Source organism: Pelobates fuscus, chromosome 5 (assembly GCF_036172605.1).
Source record: "Pelobates fuscus isolate aPelFus1 chromosome 5, aPelFus1.pri, whole genome shotgun sequence".
Classification (NCBI taxonomy): Eukaryota; Metazoa; Chordata; class Amphibia; order Anura; family Pelobatidae; genus Pelobates; species Pelobates fuscus.
The window spans coordinates 86,106,471-86,120,144 of NC_086321.1; the positions used below are offsets into that span (position 1 = coordinate 86,106,471).

Here is a 13,674-nt window from a genome sequence, read left to right on the forward strand (position 1 = left end):
GGAGCCCCCACCTTGCAACTTGCAGGACTGAAAGAAATTCTTGGTTCCACATACCTCAGAACATGTTCAGAGGTCTTTTAGAGTCCATATCGCCACATGTCAGAGCTGTTTTGGCAGCACGAGGGGGACCTATACAATAACAGGCAGGTGGTTTTATAGTTGTGGTTTATTAGTGTATAACACCATTAGTGTTACTTTTAGATATTATGGGCTACTGGGTAATACTGTATCTGTATATATTATATATGGAAACACTGGCCATAATTAGCGTTCATATTTGTTTTTTGCATTTTTCACACACAAATTTGAATGCTAACTTTGGCCATTGTTTGTGACTAAGTGGCTACTAAAAATGATTGGACATAACCCATTTGCAATACCTTGGATTGTCAACTTTTGCAAACGGTATGCCATCATTGGGTTAAATCTCATTCCTGGGCTGCCATATGGTCTCAAAAGCATAACCAGTCTGGCAAATTTCAATGTGTATAAACTGAAAAATGTAATGTGCTATATGTGACCCTGTGACATTCCAAAACACCATAAAACCTGTACATGGGGGTACTGTACCCCACCTGTACTCATGATTACTGAACATAAATGTGTGTATTTTATTGCAGTAAAAACTGCATTATGGTATTCACTGTTAAAATGCCATTCAGAACTAGAAAAATAAAACTTCTTAATTTCTCACACTTTTTTAGATTTCATTCATATTAAATTATGTTTCATATATGAATATTTGATGTCAAATGAAAGCCCCACTTCTTCTGAAAAAATGATATATAATAAGTGTGGGTGCATTTAATATGAAAGAGGTGAATTATGATTGAACAGACATTTAGTCACATTCCAGGTTTTTTAAAAAAATTTTTTGATCAGAAGGTGTACAATCGCCTCCATCTTTAAGGGGTTAAGTTTAGCTCTACCATTACATTTTCATTATTGACATCACATGATTTAGCAAGTCTGTTGCATTGTTTGCATGATCTTGTCATGACAGCCTTGTCTCACTGCAACTTCACAAAGACACGTGAAGTAGACAATGACATCACACAGAGTATAATCAGGAGCTGCAGTGACATATCATTTCTCTTTAGTGCCTCTGAGTAGTAAAGAGGGTATTTCATTTGCTGTGAGTTTTGCCTATTTGTCTTGCATTTGGTGTATAATTAAACAACCAATGATGAAGCGCAAGAACAGGAAAAGAAAGAGAGATGAAAACAGCAAAGAAAGGAATGATGAGTCAAACAATCGTCCAACGAGTGCAGAAATAGAATGCAGGGAGGTAAAGCGTCAAAAGAATAAAGTGGAGACGCATGTGAAAAATGAGAAAATCATAGGTGAGAATAGGTAGATAAGTCAGGGTTGGTAGTCTTCATTTAATCAATGGGAATAAAGGAAAAGTGGGCATTTACTTCGATAAAATACACTGAATATGATTTCAGTCTGAAGTAGTTATTAATCTTATATACAACAATCTAACGAATATCTGATACATGTTTCTTTCCTAAATTGTAATGTCCACCATGTACAGATGTATAAAGTTATAAATATCAAACAGTATACATTACTTATAGCTTATACACCCATTGTGTATACAGGTGTGTATAATTTAAATTGACTAAAGGTCTACATTCCAGTAGACTGTATTTTATTTTGATTAGGGCCTTACTGTATTGTAGATCAGGTGACTGTTAGATTTTCTACACATTTTACAACACTACCAAACATGTTAGAGTGTTAAATTATAGTACTACTCACTGGTGCTACTACTAACTAGATTTTGGGATGTGAAAATAACTGCACCATGAGTTTGCATTCTTTTTGTACGCAATCAAAAATTGATACCACTTAAAGATTTGCCAGGGATCACGGCATTTCATTAGTCCAAATGGAAATCCAGAACAGAATATACCGGACGTATATTTTCTAAAACAAATCGCCTAATGGGCGAAATTTGTTTCAGACAAACAGAAAAGTTCCACCTTGCACAAATCTAATAAACATGAAATAATCTAATGTAATGTACAATTCACCACCTTTTATTTGATTGGATAAAACTGGTAGCATTAAGTTAGTACTACATATAACATGATTATTAATACCGAGAACTGCTACATTGTTGAAAGCCTGTTCAAGAAATCTTCTTATGTGATTATAAAATATTATTATCTATTTTTATTTACAACAGGAAAATGTAATGAGCCTCCAGCTACATCTGCAATTTCGTTAGACAGACTTACATTTCATCGAGTCTTAGGAAGAGGTTCCTATGGAAAAGTATGCAAAGTTTATACTAGAATTTAGTTTTTTATTGAAGAACTTGCCATTTTTTGTGATCTGTCTTTTGCTACAGATTCCCAGACTCCTACTTGTAACATATTTAAATGTTCAAATTATTTTTGTTACTTTTATCTCCTTTAGAGTGAACCCTTTGATTAATTTTCATCCCAGCCTCAAGTGTATATTTAAAGGACCACTCCACACGCCCTTTATGGGCGAGAAGTATCCTAGTTTAATCCCAGTTTATAAAATTCCACATTGCAAGCTCTGTTTTAATATACCCCCAATGCATACATGCATGACAAATTGATGCACATATTCCTTAGAGGTATATCTACTATACAATGATTTTCCTTTTTTTTTTTTACCCATTTGGGCAGTGGAGGGTGCCTTCAAGACGGTTTTCATGACCAACACATTAAAAAAAATGTGTATACATTAAAATTGAGTGGCGGGAGGTAAAGAAAGAGGAGGGGGGGCTGGGGAAACAATAAATATCAGATTGGATAGGGAGAGTGAAGGGCTACAATGAAGGAGGGTGGAATTGAATGGGTAGCAATTTTCTACTTACGTGGGTTGTCAGTGTTCACAGAATTCACATTAGTCAACCCCGAACAGAAAAAAAGCAGCCAAGAGGTGAAGTATGTGAATGTGGCAGTTTCCCCTGCACATACCGATCAACTCTCTTTATTAAATATTGACACTTTCCAAATGAAATGATTGTATTTTGTAACCCGTCAACTCCTGTCATTAAGTAACATCCCTCTGCATTGCCTCTTTTCATACTGAAACTACTTACCAAGTGTTCTCCAGCCTTCAACACCTCTGTTTCTTTTTCAGGTCTTGCTGGCCTCAGATAATATAACTAAACAGAACCTGGCAGTGAAAATTGTCAAAAAAAGAGTCCTGCTCGAAGAGGATGAGGACAGCACACTCGTAGAACGTAGAGTGCTAGAGGTTGCAGGTGGATGTCCCTTCCTCACTGAAGCACATGCCACTTTCCAAACTAAAGTAAGAACATCTTTGCTTTCCATCAACCCTTTCATTACAAGAAAGGTAAAGTCATGCTATAGTATATCTTCTTTTAATCTTGTTTAATCTCTCTTTTCAAATAGGATCATCTGTTCTTTGTAATGCCATATTTGAACGGAGGTGATCTGGATGCATTTATTGAAAAGAACGGGAAGCTGGACATTGACATCGCAAGGTAAGTTTTGAAAATATGTAACTGTAACTGAAAGAGGACAATGGGAAATCAATAACATGGATATTTACTAACGTGAGACTTGCAGGGAATTGAAAGTGTATCTAAAGGGAATTTCAAATTTCAGGTCAAAATAGCCAAACTGAAAACAAGATTACTTGGAGAATTTCTCTAATTTTAAACCTAAATGTTGAAATTTACATTGAATCCACCGCAATTCTCAATTTAGTGAATAACCCCATAAGAATGTAATACACCATAGAAAAGAAAGTGGCTGGAGATTCATATGATGGAAAACTGGAAGAAAGGACGAAATAGGAAAAGAGTGTGGCTGCTGATAGATATCAACCAAATTTCTTGGGACACAGTTCTAAAATTTACCAAAATTAATGAACTCCTCTAAATCCTCCTTAATATAAAACAACAGGGAAAGATGCTTACAAAATTATATCATAGGGTAGTATATCTAAATAAATATTTTATAGGTGTTTTCAGGTGTTTTACCTGAACACACCTATATTCATTAACCTGAAAATCAGCCTCATCATTCCTTCACTCATACACAGTGAAAAGCATCAGACCAGACATCAGGCAAACCAGGCAAATACCCGGTGGTCCGCAATGGCTATGGGCTGAGACTGACGGGGAGTTCAAAGGTTCTCCCCTGCCGGCCCATGCAGGGCCAATGCAATCCAAGTGCCAGTTTTGCTTTGTGCCATCACGGACAAGTGAGAAGATCAAAAATCTTCCTCAGCGGCCCACAAGTACTTCACTGCAGTAGAGCGGAGAGGGGAGAGGACCCGGGGGCTCTAACTTGCAGTTCCACTGGGATCTTCCACTCGTGAACTTGAAGCATTGTCACAGTTACCGTGGCAACACTCCGACAGACCTGATCTCGTGAAAGGAGATCTCTAGCCGGAGGAGCTGCAGGCTTGAGTTCCCTCACCAACGGACCACCAGGGCTTGTAATGTCCCCAGCCTGGACTAAGGAAAGAAGGAAGGGGGGGTTATAAAGTGTATTATATATTTGCCTCTATCTGCATCCCACACACACAATATAGGCCTATACCCCTCAATACATTCACACATTGCACCCCTCACACAGACTGCACCCCACATACACACATTTCACTCCTCACACACAATGTACCCCTCAAATACAGACACTGCACCACTCACACATACACACTGAACCAATCACACATACACACTGCTCCTCTCACACATAGACATTGCATCCCTCACACACACACTGCGCTACTTACACACAAACACACTACGCTACACACACACACACAATGCACCCATCTATGCACCCCTGTGCACACACTAGATCCCCTGCAGAAAAACACATGCTACTTTCCCTAAACACACACTATCTACAGCCCCACACATATAACATTGCAAACACAACAATATTGAAACTTATCTATTTACACAAAGCACCACATCACAAGCAGCTCACCCAACACACACAATCCCACAAGCAGCCTCCAAATACATGCACAATATTCTCTTATGGAGACACCAGATACAAGTCACAAGAAAACACAGTGCAAGCTTGTCATTAAATTTGCTGCACAGGACAAACACAGGGCCATTTTCTCATGCTAGGGCTCTTTAGAAGTGCTCTGCACATGGTCTGCCCTGGAAGAGCACTGAACCAATATTCTCACTGTGAGAGGGGGTGTGGTTGTCATTCGTGGCAACAAAACGCCCTCTCTCTGCCATGCTCTCTTCTCACTGGGCGCCTGTGATTTAAAAATGCCTGCGACTCATTTTTCCCAAACCGGCCATGAAAGGTATCACTGTGTTTAAATCAGAAGCATTTTTTGAGAGATCTTAAATAAGGAAAACCAGTCATTACTATAAGAGATATAAAGAGATAATAAATCCAGCTGAGAAAATATATTTCCAAACTACGGTATATGCTTTGTGTTTATAAAATGACATAAGGATAATATTATTTTTCCATTTATTTATTTTTTCAGATTTCTTGCTGCTGAAATGGTGTGTGGAATACAATACCTACACAAGAATGGAATTATCCATCGGTAATCTATTGTATTAGTTAATTATTATATATGTTTATTCTCTCTCAGTTCTAGACTGTAACTTTTCTATCCTTTCATGCAATAAATATGTGACAGTTTGTTTCTAATTATTGAAGACGAATTACTCATTTATAAGGTGTATCTTCCTTACAGAGACCTGAAGCCTGAAAACATCTTATTGGACGGCAAGGGTCACCTTAAGATTGCCGACTTTGGCTTGGCAGTAGAAAGCAGTACTTGCAGAGAGTACGCTGGCACACCGGGATACATTGCCCCTGAGGTAAGGAATACATTTCAAATGCAATAGCTTGTTGATTTGAAACTTAATTTATAAAGAAATTAGAATGGAACAAATTCTGTAGGTGGCACTATAGTCCTTATTATACATCCCAGGGGGTCAGATTCTTTATATTAATCAAATAATACCTAGGAAATCCTATTTGAATGCCGACTGCATAGGTCGTGCCAGGATCTGAAAGAAGAAGATATAGATCTATATTCTGTAATGAGTAAAGAAAGAGGGAATTAGCTGAAATATTATCCAAAGAAGAAATACCCCATTATAGTACAGCTATTAAAATAATAAAAGTTATGAAATTATTGTCATTTTTTATTATTTGTTGAGTCTCATTAAAATTCATTTTACTTAGTGCCTTGCTATATATATATTATCTCAACTGAATAGCCAACTATTCCTCAAATATGGCCATTTATTGAGTTTAATTAGAACTTAAACAAAAAGAAAGCCTGTTTAAAATATATTTTATACAATATTTACAATTCATTCCAAAGTTTCATGTCTGATTCCCATTTTCCACACTCTCTCTCTCCCAGTATACTATGCAGTATATTGTATTAAATATTTGTGACTGTAGTAGATTTTCCTATGTGTCCAATTTGCTTATTATTACTGTGTTTTTCCGGTAGATGCTTAAAAAGTACAGGTACAATGCTTCAGTCGACTGGTGGTCATTCGGGGTCATCCTCTATAAGATGGTTACTGGAGACAACCCATTCTGCTGTGATGAATCGAGCAATACAATAACCAAATCTACTCTGGAGGACACACCAACGTATCCTCCTAATCTGTGTGCTGTTACACGAGACTTGCTAGAGAAGGTGGGTATGATTGTGCTTTATAAGATAATACAGTGGAATAGGACAAAACATGTTATAAGGAATGGTTTTATAAAACACTGAGTAGAGTTATATAAAGGCTATTTTTGTCGGTTTACTCTTCACTTAAAGAGCAGTCTCGTTAGGTAAAAGAATAGAAGAATATTTGTGACTGATCGGTAGATAGAAAGCGATTAAAAGCTATTTCATAAAACTTTATTCCACTCAGAAAACACTTCTAAACAAAAGCCAGAAAAGCCCAGACTTAATATAGTGTTTAATGTTATAATACAAGTCATAATAATTATAGAAACAAAACTTTTAATATACTTACACTTATTGGATTGATTTTATTTAACTGATTAGTTTACTTTTGTTTCTTTTTACAGCTTCTTTCTAAATTACCTTCAAAACGAATTGGAAACAAAGGAGATATACGCAAACACCCCTTTTTCCAAACAATAAACTGGGAGAAGCTTGAGGCTGGGCTACTATTCTCCCCTTGCTCGCCCAACACAGTAAGTGTATGGATAGAATTTTGAACATATTAGCGACTTGTGAGGTCTCTGAATTATTTTTGAATTTATAGAAAAAAATGTAAATTACAAATATAAATAAAGGGAATAAAATATCTAAGAAACAAAAAGTCTAAGGAAAGGGGAAAGGCAATATACAAAGCAGAAAGACTAATGAAATGTGGAACCATGTGCCATCAAAAACGTTCTATGAAAAAAAGGGATCCCTATATATGAAGAATATGCCTATTCCCAACAGCCACAATTCTCTGTAAATATAAAATAGTGAAAGCTCTATCTTTTGACTTATTTTGTTTTAACCTGTAGTGTGCATAAGACATATTAGTTGATGCTTTGCTTAGGTATATGTTAAACGCACTGTAATTTCATTGAAATTGCCATGGCTCTGTAAGCAGGACTGACTTTAATGGGTGTTCTATAATTACCTGAACTTGGGAGAAAAATCTCACCGGTTTCATGTTAGTAATGGCTTTTTCAATGTTTGACATCTAAAGGTTGGATATAAGAGGCAAAATCTGGAACCATCGAAACATTTTTCTTTCAAATAAACATCTAAACTTTTAAATATCTTTAAAACAACTGTATATACGTAAGGTGGAGCTTCTAAAATGGATATTCAGTATGTATCTGTGGATACAAAATGCAAAACAATAGTGCAATATAGCTTGAACGAGTTAAATCTGTTATATGAACAAGATGGATATCACTCACAAGCCTAGAGCAAAATATCTCATATGACCCAAATGGTAAGCGCCTGTGGAGCTTTCAGGATCTCCAAATCCTTCTACCAGTGTATCTCACAATGCTTGACCTCAGGGTGCTCAGTGTCTCCCCACACTCCACGGTCTCGGAGGTGTATACACGTGATACCAAAGATATGTCTTCAAAATGTGCTTTATTCTAAATCAATAAAAACTTTCACAAACTTTAAAACTTTAAAAAGAAATAAATGTACCAGATAAATATCTCCGGATGATTTTGTAGTCTAATGAACTATCCAAAACGCGTTTCGCCCTTTCAAACGGGCTTCCTCAGTTGGTTGTTGCTAGTCTTTTCGTCTCCCTTCTCTTTAAATGTCCGGATTGATGTTCTCTTCCGGTTTCCTCCTTCGGCATATTGATACGCAACGTGCGTTCCAGCATCTTACGTATAGATGTTGTCATTTCCGGTTCGTCTCTCCTTCTGTGTCTGTACCGTATATGCGTTCTAGCTTTGTATAAAAAACTTTATTTGACAAAGCACACACGGTGCTTGGAACGCATCTGCGTTCCACCATACTTCTTAATGTCTATAATGCAGTCTATACGTTTACACATATTCCCTTAAAGTCCATTAAGTTTTGTTATCCTAGAAAATAATGTTTCGTTAAAAAACACATATGTGTGTCAAACGGAATACATTTTCTTACTTAGGGAACCTCCTGAGTTTCTATATTCTATAGAGGTTACATATAAATCAAAATAAGGTAAAACAATTAATATAGGTCATCAGATAATTGTTAAAACTGGGAAGTATATATTTAAAACATAATATAATATAATAAAATATGTAAGGATATAAACAACGTGTTATTGAGGGAATAATGGGGATTTTTTTAATTCATAAAATGGCATAATTCGAAATCCTGGTTTAGTCCTTGTGGGATCATGGTGTTAAAGTTATAAATACATTTCATTTCCTCAATTCCAATCTTTTTAGTATTATCCCCTCCTCTCCAATCTTTTTTGACCAGTTTAATTGCACTAAAAAACAATCCTTCAGGGTTTTAGTTATGGACCAGTTAAAAATGATTGGAGACACTATGTGACTCCAGTTTAAAATGATTGATTGGAGACACTATGTGACCAGGCTTGTGAGTGATATCCCTCTTGTTTCTAGGCTTATGAGTGATATCCCTCTTGTTTCTAGGCTTGTGAGTGATATCCCTCTTGTTCATATAACAGATTTAACTTGTTCAAGCTATATTGCACTATTGTTTTGCATTTTGTATCCACAGATACATACTGAATATCCATTTTAGAAGCTCCACCTTATGTATGTATGTTTGTAGTTTGTAAAAGTGGTTTAGGGGATACCACTTAAAGGTGTTTTTGAGCTCTTTATCACTATTTACTCTCCTCCATATTGTGCTCTTATCTGTTGATTTAAAAACAACTGTGTCTAACATATATTAACATCATTGTTTATGTTTCTATCTGTAGACATCATCACAAGTTGTAAAAGAAACATTGAGCGTGGAGGAAGCCGTTTCACAGGGAGAGACTGCACAGAAGCCAATAGATTCTAAAGGCCAAAAACGGTTTAATGGATTCACATATGTCAACCCTAAATGGATCACTGGAGTACAGCCCATAGCAGCCCCAGGCCCATCAGGGCTAGGGGCAACATCTGCAACATTCGTATCAATAAAGGTACAAAAATAAATCATGTTATTGGTATCTGAATTAATTAGGATTATGGTCACTCTACTATGACAAAACACATTTGTTTTATAAATGAGAGTTTGGATCTGTATCTTCATATTTTATCAGGGTATAGCTAATACAGATCTAAACGTTCAAACTAAAATGTAAATTTTGTTTGTTTGTTTGTTGTTTTTTGTTTTTGTTGTGATTTTTAATAATCTTGGTTCCTAGTAAGATTCTTATTTCCAGTGGGTTCTTTAGCTTTCTTTGCACATTCCATCCCTATTTTCTTCTATCAGAACCCTCTATTTTCCATTTTATAAGACTTAAAGTGTCTGTATACCTGGGGTGGCTTGTGGGCATTTGAAGCACAAAAGCACAATAAAAGTTTTTGCTCTGAGTACATTTTGAATAATGATAATAACCAAATTAATCGGGGGACCAAAACGTATTGTTAGAGGCATCTCTCTGTAGCTGGCATAGCAAAATGCAGACCAACAGTCCAGGGTATAGGTAATTCTCATTTTTTCAATCGGTACATCGACAAAACCTGGACCTTAGTTGTTTCGTGAGCACTCCATGGTTGCTCTGTGATGACTAGGCTGTTGTAGACTATACATTGCTATTATATCTGCTGTATGATAAATCTGTTAAGGATAGCGTTGATTATTTTATTTGTAATTAAATGTTTCAGAAGGAAAGCTACCATAAAAATATACCTTCAGATCTTCAAATGGAAGAGTCATTTCCAGGCATATCACATAAGACAATCATCTTAAGAAGAAAAAGAAAGATGAGAGAAAGTGAGAAAGAAACAGATTTTAACAAAAAAAGAAAATAAAAGGCTTCTCTACAATTTTCATTAATTTAATGCCAACTCCAAATGGATCATCGGAGCACAGTCTGCAGCATCTTCAGGACAAAAGAGGTACACAAATAAATCATGTTATTGCTATCTGAATTAACCCCTTGAGGACACATGACATGTGTGACATGTCATGATTCCCTTTTAATTCCAGAAGTTTGGTCCTTATGGGGTTAAGTAAGATCTTGGTCACTCTACTTTGGTCTTGTATCCTCATATATCATCACAATATTGCTAATATAGACCAAAATGTTCAAACAATAATATTAATGTCCTTAATGATGATTAATTAATGATTTAGTATTTAAGTTTGAATGGTCTGGGTTTATTTTTTTTTATTTATTTCTAGTGAGATTCTTACTTTCAGTGGGATCTTTACCTTTCTTTCCACATCTCTTCACAATTTTCTTCTGTCAGAATCAATTTTTTTCCATTTTATGAGCAAATAGTGCTCTATATCTGGGATGGCATTTAAAGCCGGGGTCAGTCTGGAGAATACAAGATCAGGAGACAAAATAGCAGGAACCAAATACATCTACCAGAAACAATGAACTGACCCTGATTACTGGAAAATGTGGAGATTAACTACCCTGTTAATGAGTTGCTAACAAGCGGGGTGTTCTAGGTACCCCTGAGTTACAGTTGGCTAATCTAGACAGGTGAGTATGGCTAAGCATATAACCAGATTTCAGCCCTCAGTGCTGCAGGCAGGGCAAGGCACATTTTCCAATGGGTACACTGACAAAACCTGGACCATAGGTGTGCCATAAGGACTAGGTTGGGAACCACTGCTGTAGACCATACATTGCTATTATATCTGCTGTATAATAGATCTGTCAGGAATTACATTAGTTGGTTTATATGTAATTACATGTCTTTCAAGAGGAAAACTACCATGAACATGCACCTTCTACCCTTAAAATGGAAGAGTCATTTCCATGCAATCATCAGAAGAAGGAAAAGAAAAAAAGAAGAAAGTGATATAGAAATTTAATTTTACATAACATTTGTTTAAAGGTTTCTCAACGATTCTCCTTCTCCTCTCCAATTTCAGCCATCATGTAAAGACGTCCCTAATAGAAAGTGCATGTTCCTTCACGTATATCAACACCAAATGGATCACCGCAGTCCAGCCCAAGGACCACCAGGGCTAAAACATCTGCAACGTCCGCATTAATAAAGGTACAAAAACAAAAAAATCTGAATTAAATATGATCTTGGTCACTCTACTATGACTAAACACATTTATTTATTTTTTAAATTGTCATGTGACTTAGGACCTGTATCCTCATATAGCATCAGGATATTGGTAATACAGACAGACCTAATTAAAATAAAATGTTAACACCCTCTAAATGGTATAGTATTTCAGTTGGAATGCTCAGGATGCATGTATTTTTTATTTTGTCTAAGTTTTTAATAAGCATGGTTTCTAGTAAGATTCCTTCTTCCAGTGTGATCTAGCTTTCTTTCCACATCCCATCACTATTTTCTTCTATCAGAACCACTTTTTCCATTTTATGAGGTATATAATGCCTCTATTCCTGGGATGCTTTGGTGATATTTGAAGCACAACAACACAATTATAGTTGCTGCACTGGGTAAATTTTAAATAATGATAATAATAAAAGTGAAAACAAATCAGATGATCAGTTAAAACCAGAGGGCAGAGAAGTATCTCTGTAACCAGGATAGCAAATGCAGATCAACAGTCCAGGATATAGGTATCTTTCAATTATTTTTCAATGGGTACATTGACAAATCCTGGACCTTAGTTGTTTTGTGAGCACTCCATGGTTGCTCTGTGATGACTAGGCTGGGATCCACTGTTGTAGACTATACATTGCTATTATATCTGCTGTATGATAGATCTGTTAAGGATAGCATTGATTATTTTATTTGTAATTAAATGTTTCAGAAGGAAAGCTACCATGAAAATATACCTTCGTACCTTCAAATGGAAGAGTCATTTCCAGAAATATCACAAAAGACAATCATCTTAAGAAGGAAAAGAAATATGGAAGAAAGTGAGAAAGAAACAGATTTTAACAAAAAAAGAAAATCAAAGGATTCTCAACAATTTTCCTTCATTTAATGCCATTCCCTGAATATAAACTACTTGGTCCTTCAAGTATGCCAACTCCAAATGGATCATCGGAGCACAGTCTGCAGCATCTTCAAGACCATAGAGGTACAAAACTAAATCATGTTATTGCTATGTGAATTAAGTAAGATCTTGGTCACTCTACTTTGGTCTTGTATCCTCATATATCATCACGATATTGCTAATATAGACCAAAATATTCAAACAATAATATTGATGTCCTTTAAATGATTTAGTATTTAAGTTTGAATGGTCTGGGTTTCTTTTTCACTTTTTTTGTTTATTTGTTTGTTTGTTTGTTTTTATACGCATGGTTCCTAGTGAGAGTCTTACTTTCAGTGTGATCTTTTACAATGGGTACACTGACAAAACCTGGACCATAGGTGTGCCATAAGGACTAGGTTGGGAACCACTGTTGTAGACCATACATTGCTATTATATCTGCTGTATAATAGATCTGTTAGGAATTACATTCATTGGTTTATATGTAATTACATGTTTTTCAGGAGGAAAACGACCATGAACATGCACCTTCTCCCCTTCAAATGGAGGACAATCATCAGAAGAAGGAAAAGAAAGATGGAAGAAAGTGAAACGGAAACAGATTTTAACAAAACAAAAAAAAGATTCTCAAAGATTTTCCTTCTCCTCCCCAATTGAAACCAACATTTAAAGCCATTCCCTAATTAGGAACTGCTTGTACAGGAAAAACCAATATAACAGAGAATGAGGAAAAGTGAGAGAGATAGAGACGTAAAGAGTGACATAAATTTGAATGGGGGGTGGGGGGGGGGCTGGGGCTGGACGAGTTTTACTTGACGAAAATCCACACAAAACTCACTTACTGCCTGAAACCTTCAGCCTCCTGTCTTGAAACCTTCCAGTGCAGCTGACAAGCCCGATAATGGATAGAATTGAGCCCAGGAGGGAGAAACTGAGACGGCGGCCTACCTGGGCAGGGAGCGAGGTGGAAGTCCGCTGCTCTACTCTTTGACATGACAGCTGCACATCGGCACCTCGACTTACCATCTCTCTGCTCCCATTTCCCCCCCTTTGGACCGGCGAGGGATATCCCAGTCCCCACAAGAGAAGCTGTAAGTAATG

The 13,674-nt window shown here is 36.4% G+C and overlaps 1 protein-coding gene across 1 annotated transcript; it reads left to right on the top strand.

Annotated features, from left to right (window-relative positions):
• The first annotated feature begins 1,186 nt into the window (after window positions 1-1,186).
• On the top strand, window positions 1,187-13,163 carry LOC134612015 (protein kinase C delta type-like). The gene is made up of 10 exons (XM_063456399.1): window positions 1,187-1,343; window positions 2,195-2,283; window positions 3,127-3,297; window positions 3,402-3,493; window positions 5,482-5,544; window positions 5,698-5,824; window positions 6,472-6,663; window positions 7,050-7,178; window positions 9,398-9,607; window positions 13,077-13,163. Exons 1-10 carry the CDS (start codon window positions 1,187-1,189, stop codon window positions 13,161-13,163), a joined length of 1,317 nt encoding a protein of 438 aa, XP_063312469.1.
• The last annotated feature ends 511 nt before the right edge of the window (window positions 13,164-13,674 follow it).

Bases quoted from the DNA above. Each gene is read 5' to 3' on its own strand.
- LOC134612015 (XM_063456399.1), top strand. From the start codon at position 1,187: ATGAAGCGCAAGAACAGGAAAAGAAAGAGAGATGAAAACAGCAAAGAA. The intron at 3,298-3,401 runs GTAAGAACATCT...CTTTTCAAATAG, and splicing joins ATGCCACTTTCCAAACTAAA to GATCATCTGTTCTTTGTAAT. The intron at 9,608-13,076 runs GTACAAAAATAA...CATGTTTTTCAG, and splicing joins CAACATTCGTATCAATAAAG to GAGGAAAACGACCATGAACA.